We start from the raw sequence: 11,834 nt of genomic DNA, 5'->3' as shown, positions 1-11,834 counted from the left end.
GGGTGTTTGGGTGAGCTGAGTTGGCATGTTGAATTGTGACTCTTTGAAATCTGTTTCTTATTCAACTGGAGTGAACTAATAAAGTCTATATTGTACCGAAACTTCCGGCACCTAACATGCATTTGGGACGATTCCCATCGTAGTGGCCAATTCGGAGAACGCGCACACGCCCCTGGATGATTGACGCAGCATCTGCGCATGCGCACGCCCTCCCCGTCCATGTTATCTTGGCGGAAGAGGAGTTAGCTTGGGAGAGGCTAACGGCTAGCTTAGCGAACACGCTTCACGTCCGGCGCCGCGGATAAGAGTCGGCAGAGCCCGTCTCGGCGACCGAGCGGTACCGTCATGGCCACCGGTCGTTGCTCCGCCAGGCGGCGGGTTAGCGAGGAGGACTCGGTCGGTTCCGCGGGTGTTATGTAAGAGGCCGCTAGCCAAGCTAAGCTAACGTTAGCCTGTGACGATGAGTCAAGAAATGTCTCCGGACTTCGTGTTGATGCGCCTCGTCTCCGCGGCCGAGTACGACCACCTGGACAAGCCGGAACATCTCGTGTCCGGGAAAGCCGGGCTGGGCCACAGCGGCGGGTTCGATGTCGATTCCGGAGTGCAACCGCCAGCCCTCGGCTTGGCCTCTCCTCACTACAGTTCACCTCTGCCCGGCAAAGGTGAACTGGAAGCCGGGCTGCTCTTGACTGACGTCCCCCCGGGCTCGTGCTCGGAGGTGCCGCCGTCCCGCCCACCGACGGAGGACTTCGCTGTCGCGGCTCAGTGCTTTGTGGATTTCCCGCTGTCGCACGGACACGGTCCGGAGGGGGCCGGGTCTGGGGCGCAGCTGATGGTGTTCCAGAACCTGCTGCGCTCCACTGACCGGATCCTGGAGTTCGGCTTGGAGAAGCCCTCCCATTCGGGATTCCTGCAGGAGGAAGGAGAGGCACAGCAAATGGACTCGGGATCAGGTTGCGGTCAGTCTGGTCCCAGACAGGACCAGAATCCGCGCTGCATCCTGTCTTCAGACAAGAACCCTCAGTGGCGTCCAGAAGGCACGAATGGATCCCATCCTGGTCTCGCCCCTTCTGGGTCGGTCATCTGCCACCGACACTGCCTGGCTAAATGGCCCCCAGGCCTGCTGGATCAGGCCTTGCGTCTCGGCCTGCTGCATCCCAGGAAGAACTGTGGTACCGGTGACAAGGACCTGGTCCTGGCTCTGGCGCGGAGACTGCATCAGCTGGGGGAGGAGAGGGTGGCGAGTGGGGTGGGGGATGAGACGGGAGCCCCCCTCCCTCGGTGCTCCTGTCTACTGGAGCCTGGGACCAAGGGAGTGGGACCCGGAGAGGACCCAAGTGAGACCAGTGATGCTCTGCTGGTACTGGAAGGGTTGGGAAGCCACGAGGCAGGTCGACCCGGGGGGGAGGGGGGGACAAGCGGGAGGGTGGGGCCAGTGTTTTCCACTGGGACTCTCAGCAGGCTCATGCAGCAGGTCCACAGACTGGCCGGGGAGGCGGGGGTCTGCACAGGTCAGACCTGGCATAGCTCGCTAGACAGACAACCCACCCAGCCCCAAACTCTCTCGCCCTGCGTCCCCTCATGTCCCACCCCCGACCTCCGGCCTCTCCCGCAAGGTCAGCGCCAGTCCCGTTCACAGCCACAGAGCCGGGCCGCCACCCCCAAATTGGGCCTTGCCACGGGGGGAGTGGGCCGGTCTGCGTCCCCTCTGGTGGTCCTTGAAGGTGACCTGGGGGCAGAGAGGACACCCAGGGGAAAATCCAGGAAAGGGGGGTCGCTGAAGGTCAGACTCAGCAAACTGTTCAGAACCAAGAGCTCTGGTGGCGGCCCAGGGGGGGTCCTGGACAAGCGGCCGTCCCTCGCCTCGTCCACCTCCTCGGGGGGGAGTCTTATGGACGTGTGGGCGTCCAACGTGGAGGATGGCGGCAGGTAAGAGGTCAGAGGTCATCACACTGATTGGCACGCTGACTTTAATGCTCACTTCCTGTTTGGCAGGCTGCAGACGTGCACGCCACCTTTCACGGGTAAGAGTGTGTGCGTGTGAGCCATGTTAGCATGGAGCTTTCTCTTTGAGACTAACCTTTGACCTTCTGTGATGGGCATGCGTGTGCACACAGGGGAGACTGTCTCTCTGCTGGATGTGGACATTTCTCACAGGGGGGCCAACTGTCTCCACCCCCCAACTCCACCTCCTCCCCCTAGACGGAGCCTCAGTCTGCTTGGTACTCCTCCACCTCCTACTGGGGTCTCATTCCTGAAAGTGTGTGTAAAACATCGTGTACTCCCAAACCCCGGGGCGTACGCCCCCGCTGCTACGTGTGTGGTAGAATGTCATCAAAACTAAGCCACGGTGTTCTCTGTCAGCGTGGCGACCAAGGAGGCGGCTGGCCATGTTTGTGGTTGACATGCCGTACTGCCACCTCCTTACCCTTACCCGAACCCTCACTGCCACCGAGCCTTCTTCTGTGGCTTCCATCCACTCGCTTGGACACCCTCTTGGATGGCATGGACACCACCCTACCAGTACACCACCCCACCAGTACACCCTACCAGTACACCACCCCACCAGTACACCCTACCAGTACACCACCCCACCAGTACACCCTACCAGTACACCACCCTACCAGTGCACTCCACCAGTACACCCCCCCACCAGTACACCCTACCAGTACACCACCCTACCAGTGCACTCTACCAGTACACCCCACCAGTACACCCCCCGACCAGTACACCCCACCAGTATACCACCCTACCAGTACACCACCCTACCAGTGCACTCTACCAGTACACCCCACCAGTACACCCCCCGACCAGTACACCCCACCAGTATACCACCCTACCAGTACACCACTCTACCAGTACACCCCACCAGTACACCCCCCTACCAGTACACCCCACCAGTATACCACCCTACCAGTACACCACTCTACCAGTACACCCCACCAGTATACCACCAATGTTTGACTTTCCTGAGGTAGCCTTTTGTCAAATGTTTCTAAAATGGCCCCTGGTTTCTCTCTGTCTCTCGCTTTCGCTTTCTCTCTCTCGCTGACTTAATGTCTGTCGCTCTCTCCGGAGCAGATGATTTTGGGGGTCCTCCTCAGCCGCGGGGTTCGCTGGCAGAGTGCGGTGGGGGTGCGTCGATGCAGTCTCTGCCCCCCAGGCCGGTCGCCCCGCCCCCCTCCCTGAGAGCCATGCACCACAGCCTGAGTCTCAGCGGCGAAGCGCTGGCCAGCCGGCAGCCGACACGTGCGTCGTCGTCGTGGTGCGGCCTCTCCTCAGACGCCTTCCTGCGGGCACTACCCAGACCCGTTCCGCTGCGGTCCGTGGAAGATCAGCCACTCCCTCCCCGGCTGGGCACCCGCTGCCCCCTCAAACGTCCTGATGCCGGCACCTTCGCCAGCAGCCTACGGGAACTGGAGAAGGTGGGTGTGGTCGGGACGCATATGCTAGCCGCCATGAGCATTAGCATTGATGTCGACGTGCATGTGCGCAGTGCGGCTGGTATTGGGGCCCGATGACCTGGGAGGATGCTGAGATGAAACTGAAAGGCAAAGAAGACGGCTCCTTTCTTGTTCGGGACAGTTCGGACCCGCGTTACATCCTCAGTCTGAGCTTCAGGTCGCAGAGCGTCACGCACCACACGCGCATGGAGCACTACAGAGGTAACGCAGCGGCCACCCGAGCCCGTCGGCCTGGGTCTGACCACCCGTCTTCCACAGGGACCTTCAGTCTGTGGTGTCACCCCAAGTTTGAGGACCGCTGCCACTCGGTGGTGGAGTTCATCGAGCGGGCCATCGCGCACTCCAAGAATGGAAAGTTCCTCTACTTCCTGCGCTCCCGGGTCCCAGGTAAGCCGCCGGCACGCCCTGCTCCCCCGTGCTTGTCATCTCTGCGTGACTCCCTGTCTGGCGGCGCAGGTTTGCCTCCGACGCCTGTCCAGCTGCTGTATCCCGTGTCGCGTTTCCACAGCATCAAGACCCTGCAACACCTGTGCCGCTTCTGCATCCGCCAGCTGGTTCGCATCGACCACATCCGGGAGCTGCCCCTGCCCACGTGAGAGCCGCGCACGCACGCATGCACACGCATGCACACGCAGCACACTCGGGTCAACTCCTTCACTTCCTGTCTGCAGGCCACTGATTGCGTACCTGCGCAAGTTTTACTACTATGACCCTGAGGAGGAGGTGGCCCCGCCTCCAAGGGAGCGCACGGAGGCCGGCGCCTCGCACACGAGCACGTGAGTGACGTTTTTCCCAGACGGAACACCCCGCCTACTTTGGTCTTTCACATCCTGGACCGGCCGTCGTGCCGAGCTCTCTCATTGGCTCATGAGGTCACCTCTGCTGATGTCATCGTTCGTGAGGATGCTAACATGAAAGACATGCACGCTAGCTGTCAGTCAACCCAAGTGGGTGGCACCCTCTTGCCGACTTTGTGGCCTGATGATGTCATGCAAGGTGGGAGGGGACACACAGCGGTCAATAAAGGTGGGCGTGGCTTCTCTGCCTCCTCCTTCTTTTGTCAAAGGTCAAAGGTGAGCTGTTACTGTTTGGTGTCTATGAAGTTTAATGTTTAACCGCTGGGACAAACAGCCCGTGGGGGCGGGGGGGCTACATGCGTCAACAACGCTCACTAGGCTACTTATCAACCATGAAGAACCTGCTCCTGGTGCTGGTCCTGGTCCTGGTCCCGGTCCTGGTCTGTGTGGTTCGTGCACGTGAGTTTTTATACATGATGGAATGATCCATAGACATCCACTCTATATGCTGTACGTCTACTTCCCCACATACTACAGCTACTACTCTATATGCTGTACGTCTACTTCCCCACATACTACAGCTACTACTCTATATGCTGTACATCTACTTCCCCACATACTACAGCTACTACTCTATATGCTGTACATCTACTTCCACACATACTACAGCTACTACTCTATATGCTGTACATCTACTTCCACACATACTACAGCTACTACTCTATATGCTGTACATCTACTTCCCCACATACTACAGCTACTACTCTATATGCTGTACGTCTACTTCCCCACATACTACAGCTACTACTTTATATGCTGTACATCTACTTCCCCACATACATACAGCTACTACTCTATATGCTGTACGTCTACTTCCCCACATACATACAGCTACTACTCTATATGCTGTACGTCTACTTCCCCACATACATACAGCTACTACTCTATATGCTGTACATCTACTTCCCCACATACATACAGCTACTACTCTGTATGCTGTACATCTACTTCCCCACATACTACAGCTACTACTCTATATGCTGTACATCTACTTCCCCACATACATACAGCTACTACTCTATATGCTGTACATCTACTTCCCCACATACATACAGCTACTACTCTATATGCTGTACATCTACTTCCCCACATACATACAGCTACTACTCTATATGCTGTACATCTACTTCCCCATATACATACAGCTACTACTCTATATGCTGTACATCTACTTCCCCACATACTACAGCTACTACTCTATATGCTGTACATCTACTTCCCCACATACTACAGCTACTACTCTATATGCTGTACATCTACTTCCCCACATACATACAGCTACTACTCTATATGCTGTACATCTACTTCCCCACATACATACAGCTACTCTATATGCTGTACATCTACTTCCCCACATACATACAGCTACTACTCTATATGCTGTACATCTACTTCCCCACATACATACAGCTACTACTCTATATGCTGTACGTCTACTTCCCCACATACATACAGCTACTACTCTATATGCTGTACATCTACTTCCCCACATACTACAGCTACTACTCTATATGCTGTACATCTACTTCCCCACATACATACAGCTACTACTCTATATGCTGTACGTCTACTTCCCCACATACATACAGCTACTACTCTATATGCTGTACATCTACTTCCCCACATACTACAGCTACTACTCTATATGCTGTACATCTACTTCCCCACATACATACAGCTACTACTCTATATGCTGTACATCTACTTCCCCACATACTACAGCTACTACTCTATATGCTGTACATCTACTTCCCCACATACTACAGCTACTACTCTATATGCTGTACATCTACTTCCCCACATACATACAGCTACTACTCTATATGCTGTACATCTACTTCCCCACATACATACAGCTACTCTATATGCTGTACATCTACTTCCCCACATACATACAGCTACTACTCTATATGCTGTACATCTACTTCCCCACATACATATAGCTACTACTCTATATGCTGTACGTCTACTTCCCCACATACATACAGCTACTACTCTATATGCTGTACATCTACTTCCCCACATACTACAGCTACTACTCTATATGCTGTACATCTACTTCCCCACATACATACAGCTACTACTCTATATGCTGTACGTCTACTTCCCCACATACATACAGCTACTACTCTATATGCTGTACATCTACTTCCCCACATACTACAGCTACTACTCTATATGCTGTACATCTACTTCCCCACATACATACAGCTACTACTCTATATGCTGTACATCTACTTCCCCACATACTACAGCTACTACTCTATATGCTGTACATCTACTTCCACACATACTACAGCTACTACTCTATATGCTGTACATCTACTTCCCCACATACTACAGCTACTACTCTATATGCTGTACATCTACTTCCCCACATACTACAGCTACTACTCTATATGCTGTACGTCTACTTCCCCACATACATACAGCTACTACTCTATATGCTGTACGTCTACTTCCCCACATACTACAGCTACTACTCTATATGCTGTACGTCTACTTCCCCACATACATACAGCTACTACTCTATATGCTGTACATCTACTTCCCCACATACATACAGCTACTACTCTATATGCTGTACATCTACTTCCCCACATACATACAGCTACTACTCTATATGCTGTACATCTACTTCCCCACATACATACAGCTACTACTCTATATGCTGTACATCTACTTCCCCACATACATATAGCTACTACTCTATATGCTGTACGTCTACTTCCACACATACTACAGCTACTACTCTATATGCTGTACGTCTACTTCCCCACATACATACAGCTACTCTATATGCTGTACATCTACTTCCCCACATACATACAGCTACTACTCTATATGCTGTACATCTACTTCCCCACATACATACAGCTACTACTCTATATGCTGTACATCTACTTCCACACATACTACAGCTACTACTCTATATGCTGTACATCTACTTCCCCACATACTACAGCTACTACTCTATATGCTGTACATCTACTTCCCCACATACTACAGCTACTACTCTATATGCTGTACATCTACTTCCCCACATACATACAGCTACTACTCTATATGCTGTACATCTACTTCCCCACATACATACAGCTACTACTCTATATGCTGTACATCTACTTCCCCACATACATACAGCTACTACTCTATATGCTGTACATCTACTTCCCCACATACATACAGCTACTACTCTATATGCTGTACATCTACTTCCCCACATACATACAGCTACTACTCTATATGCTGTACATCTACTTCCCCACATACATACAGCTACTACTCTATATGCTGTACATCTACTTCCCCACATACATACAGCTACTGTCCATATATAGAATCGTAGTGTGTGTATAGATGTACGGTATATAGTATAGTAGTGTGTATAGATGTACGGTATATAGTATAGTAGTGTGTATAGATGTACGGTATATAGTATAGTAGTGTGTATAGATGTACGGTATATAGTACAGTAGTGTGTATAGATGTACGGTATATAGTACAGTAGTGTGTATAGATGTACGGTATATAGTACAGTAGTACAGTAGTGTGTATAGATGTATGTATATCAGATGGCTTAGTATGAAAGTGGTTTCCATGGTAACAGCAGTGTTGTATGAAGAAAAATCCTGCCTTGATGTCCTCACGTGTGTGTGTGTGTGTGTGTGTGTGTGCGCGTAGAAGCAGTGAGGTGTTTTTCACACTTCAGGCGTTGGTCAGGTCAATGTGATGAAGAGCTGGGTGAGGTAGATGAAGATGACTGCTGTCAGAATCCTGATTATGGTTACGTCACCCAAGATGGCGGCTGTCAATCATGTGGGTCAGTACACACACACACACACACACACACTCACACAGTGTTGTGTTGTTGATGAGCGGTGTGGTCATGTTGGTGACACATCCATCATCATCATCATCGTCAGCTCATGCTAACATCACATGACTGCTGACACTGCTATACACTACCGTACTGTACTATACTACTGTACTATACTATACTACATCCTGTATGGCGGGTGTGCGGGTGTCTCCACCCCACCATGCACCCGTTAGCATTAGCATAGCACACCCTGTGTCCCTGATTTGTGTGTGTGTGTGTGTGTGTGTGTGCGCTCAGGCCTCCAGCTTGGTCGGACTGGTCGCCATGGTCACCGTGTAGCGTCCTGTGTGGGGAGGGGGTGACGCAGAGGAGCAGGAAGTGTTTTGGCATGGGCCAGTGTCAGAATACTGCAAACGTACTGCAGACGCAACCCTGCAATGGCACATGCTGCGATGGTACACACACTCTTCTGCTACACACATGTACTGTACATAGTACAGTATACAGTACAGTATACTATACGTACATACCACATGTGAATTCCTTCCTTCTTGCATGTGGTCCCACATCATCAAAGAAAAGTCTATATTAGTCCGGGTCAAGGTCAAATGTATTTATCTAGCATATATCCCAGTTAGCTAGTTAGCTAGTGCAGCCAATACAAGACAGGAAGTCATGCGTAGTGGTCGTACAGGAAGAACAGGAAGAAACAGGAAGAAACAACAATAAACAACAATAAAGCCACCAGACCATCAGAGCGACATTTCCATCGGGATTTCAAATGCAGATCTCATGTTCAGAGTCTGGGACTTGCGACAGAGAAGGTCCTATCACCCCGACATGGCCGTTTAGACCCGCCAAAGGTTTTTAGCCTATGGTTGGCAGCACGAAGACAAATGGCCAAGCCCACTGTCCACACCGTGGAAGAGCTGCTTGGTCAATGGCACGGCCCACACTCGGCAAATGGAGCTTTTTATTATTTGACTTTTTCTAATCCATTTGGCCACTAAACACCTCGATGATCCCCAGACCTTCGGGAAAATACTCCAAGGTGGGACCTTTTGGAAGGTGTGCATCCCGTTCCGTCTGGCATTTGAGAAAAAGAAGAGTCCAATGTGGTGGTGGTAGTGTGATGGTCTGGGGCTTCGGGACCCGGAGGACTCGCTGTGATGCTGAAGGAGACCGTCCATCTGCGGGGGAGCTCAAGCTGAAAGCAACTGGGCTGGTGCAGCAGGTCCAAGATCCAGAACGCAGCGGCAGGTCCACCAGAACAAAGCAAGACCCTGACAAGGCGCGCGGGGTGGCCGAACAACAACAACTCCTCCACATGGCAGTTATCTCCAAGGCTTGGTGGACCAATCCTTGCTTTCCTTCTTCATCATCACCATTTGACTTCCCACCATGTTGGCTCGTGTCCTTCACCAATGTTGGCCTTTCTTTCATGGGCTGAAACCTTCAGCTGGGACTAACATGCTAACAAAGAAATCGGGGGGGGGGACAAACACTTCTTCACACCACTCTGCATGTGTGCGTGTACTGTATGTGTGCGTGTACTGTATGTGTGTGTGTACTGTATGTATGTGTGTGTGTGTACAGCAGGGGGCTGGGCGCCGTGGCTCCCTTGGTCTTCCTGCTCCATCACCTGTGGAGGTCGTGGGGTCAGAAAGCGAGAGAGGCTTTGCTCCGCCACTCCTGAGTGTCGCCCAACCTGTGGAGGGTCTTCTGAGGAGGCGGAGTCCTGTGTATCAGGCAGCAGGTGTCCAGGTGCGTATGAAAGTGGAAGCTGATGACATCATCATTCAGCGTGTGTGTGCGTGTGCGTGCGTGCGTGCGTGTGCATGTGTCAGTGCACGGCGGGTGGTCCAGCTGGTCCGTCTGGTCTCTGTGTTCCGGCTCGTGTATCGATGATGAGCACGAAGGCGTCTCGGTGCCCTCCAGACAGCGACATCGCTCCTGTTCCAGCCCCGCCCCTTCCAATGACACATGGCCTCCGGGTGACGGTTGCCATGGAGACGGCGTGCAGGTCCAGCATTGCAGCGAGCTTCCCAAGTGTCCGGGTGAGACGTGCTCGTCATGGCCTCCGATCTAAGCACCGCCCACTCTGAATGCGCCTTTCCACAGTGGACGGGCACTGGGGGGCGTGGTCAGAGATGAGTCCTTGCACCGCCCGCTGTGGGGAGGGACTTCGCTTTTCCACCCGCGTGTGCAATCAGCCCGCCCCCAAATATGGCGGACGATTCTGTGAGGGAGCGAGCGCTCTGAGTGTCGTATGTCACATAATTTGTGCAGGTGACACACACGCACACACGCACGCATGCGCACACACACACACATGCTAACATGCACGCGTGCGTCGTTGGCAGTGGACGGGGCCTGGTCCGGTTGGTCCAGCTGGGGCGAGTGTACCGCTTCCTGCATCACGAAAGGCAGAGTTCCTGTCAGGACTCGTCAGCGCTCCTGTTCTAGCCCCGCCCCTTCCCTCTTCCCTGTGGGTGAAGGTTGCCATGGTGACAGCCGGCAGACAGACGAGTGCGTCCACCTGCCCTCGTGCCCGGGTGACCCCTCCGAGTCTGATCTGGACGGGGGCTGGGGGTCCTGGTCCCCCTTCTCGTCCTGTCCTGTCTCCTGCGGGGTGGGGCTTCAGGTGTCGCTCAGGAGGTGTGACAGCCCCAGTCCCAAAGCGGGTGGGCGTCCGTGTCCCGGGAACCGCCGCAGGACTCGCATTTGCAAGACCAATGTCCACTGTCCAGGTGGAGCCACAACCCCCCGCCCCGAGTCCTCGGTGTGTGTCCATGTCCTCACCCTGTGCTCCTCCCGCAGTGGACGGCGTGTGGTCCGAGTGGTCGCCATGGCAACGCTGTGAATACCCGTTTAAGGCCCGGGACATCCGCTGTAAGCAGATCGCCGGAAGTCAAAGTCGAGAGCACCGATGTTTGCACCGCGCTCACAACGGCTCCATCTGCAGCGGCGACCGTCTGAGCGAGTACCGCATCTGCTATGATGTCAGCGGCTGTTACTGTGAGTCTCACGCACGCACGCACGCACACACGCACACACGCACATGATTGTGGTGCACAGCCCCACGCGGAAGCCCCCGTTCAATGGGGCACACCCCTTTCAGCAAGGAGGTGAAAGCGGGTGCCATCCCGGGGGGCTGGAAGGGTGTCTTGGTGTTCCTCCATGACCTCCATTCAGCGGTGAGGATGAGGAGGATGATGATGATGTGTGTGTCAGTGAAGGGCAGCTGGGACGGCTGGGAGGCGTGGTCGTTGTGTCGCCCGCCGTGTGGAGGGAACTCGCGCCGGCTACGGAGCCGGAAGTGCGTTCCTGATTACAGCGACTATCGGTCAGTCCACCTCCCGTGCACACGCTTGGCAACACGCCACGCCAAGGACACATGTGACGCACGCGTGTCTCAGTTCCAGCATGCGCCGTCAGAAGGAAAACGTGACCTTCTACGGGGATCCCGTTGCCGACTGTGGGCCTGCGCCAGGGGGCGTGACCTTTCAAGCGCAGCCTTGCGTCAACGTGCCTGCCTGTGACTGACACAGATTGATGTGCATGTTTTGTTGTGTTCAATAAAGTTGTGTTGCATCAGCTAATATGGCTATTTCGACATTGTAGACAGGTTTACTTTGATTGGTGCTACGATACGATACGATACGATACGATTGTTCCAGCATCTCAGGT

The 11,834-nt window shown here is 53.4% G+C and overlaps 2 protein-coding genes across 4 annotated transcripts; both read left to right on the top strand.

Moving 5' to 3' along the window:
* Positions 1-196: 196 nt before the first annotated feature.
* On the top strand, positions 197-4,502 carry LOC131102711 (suppressor of cytokine signaling 7-like). Of its 2 annotated transcripts, none has more exons than XM_058048196.2 (8): positions 197-1,929; positions 1,996-2,024; positions 2,118-2,222; positions 3,082-3,425; positions 3,497-3,665; positions 3,723-3,851; positions 3,973-4,056; positions 4,136-4,502. In XM_058048196.2, exons 1-8 carry the CDS (start codon positions 461-463, stop codon positions 4,141-4,143), a joined length of 2,337 nt encoding a protein of 778 aa, XP_057904179.2. In that variant the 5' UTR covers positions 197-460; the 3' UTR covers positions 4,144-4,502. The 2 variants fall into 2 exon arrangements, with proteins under 2 accessions (XP_057904179.2, XP_057904178.2); XM_058048195.2 differs by having other exon boundaries at positions 198-1,929; positions 3,921-4,056.
* LOC131102714 (properdin-like) lies at positions 4,277-11,746 on the top strand. Of its 2 annotated transcripts, none has more exons than XM_058048200.2 (10): positions 4,277-4,720; positions 8,006-8,144; positions 8,442-8,599; positions 9,744-9,908; positions 9,992-10,201; positions 10,266-10,433; positions 10,508-10,894; positions 10,965-11,162; positions 11,379-11,490; positions 11,564-11,746. In XM_058048200.2, exons 1-10 carry the CDS (start codon positions 4,618-4,620, stop codon positions 11,688-11,690), a joined length of 1,767 nt encoding a protein of 588 aa, XP_057904183.2. In that variant the 5' UTR covers positions 4,277-4,617; the 3' UTR covers positions 11,691-11,746. The 2 variants fall into 2 exon arrangements, with proteins under 2 accessions (XP_057904183.2, XP_057904182.2); XM_058048199.2 differs by having other exon boundaries at positions 9,741-9,908.
* Positions 11,747-11,834: the final 88 nt, after the last annotated feature.

Source organism: Doryrhamphus excisus, linkage group LG16, assembly GCF_037039965.1.
Source record: "Doryrhamphus excisus strain RoL-2023G ecotype Guam linkage group LG16, RoL_Dexc_Guam_v1.1, whole genome shotgun sequence".
Classification (NCBI taxonomy): Eukaryota; Metazoa; Chordata; class Actinopteri; order Syngnathiformes; family Syngnathidae; genus Doryrhamphus; species Doryrhamphus excisus.
This window is presented reverse-complemented; position numbering and strand designations above follow the sequence as displayed.

What these genes read in the sequence shown, in the direction of transcription:
- LOC131102714 (XM_058048199.2), top strand. Translation starts at nt 4,618, where the DNA reads ATGCGTCAACAACGCTCACTAGGCTACTTATCAACCATGAAGAACCTG. An exon ending in GGCGGCTGTCAATCATGTGG is followed by an intron (nt 8,145 to 8,441) that starts GTCAGTACACAC and finishes GTGTGCGCTCAG; the next exon opens with GCCTCCAGCTTGGTCGGACT. An exon ending in GACCAATGTCCACTGTCCAG is followed by an intron (nt 10,895 to 10,964) that starts GTGGAGCCACAA and finishes CTCCTCCCGCAG; the next exon opens with TGGACGGCGTGTGGTCCGAG.
- LOC131102711 (XM_058048195.2), top strand. Translation starts at nt 461, where the DNA reads ATGAGTCAAGAAATGTCTCCGGACTTCGTGTTGATGCGCCTCGTCTCC. An exon ending in ACGGAGCCTCAGTCTGCTTG is followed by an intron (nt 2,223 to 3,081) that starts GTACTCCTCCAC and finishes TCTCCGGAGCAG; the next exon opens with ATGATTTTGGGGGTCCTCCT. An exon ending in CCTGCGCTCCCGGGTCCCAG is followed by an intron (nt 3,852 to 3,920) that starts GTAAGCCGCCGG and finishes CTGGCGGCGCAG; the next exon opens with GTTTGCCTCCGACGCCTGTC.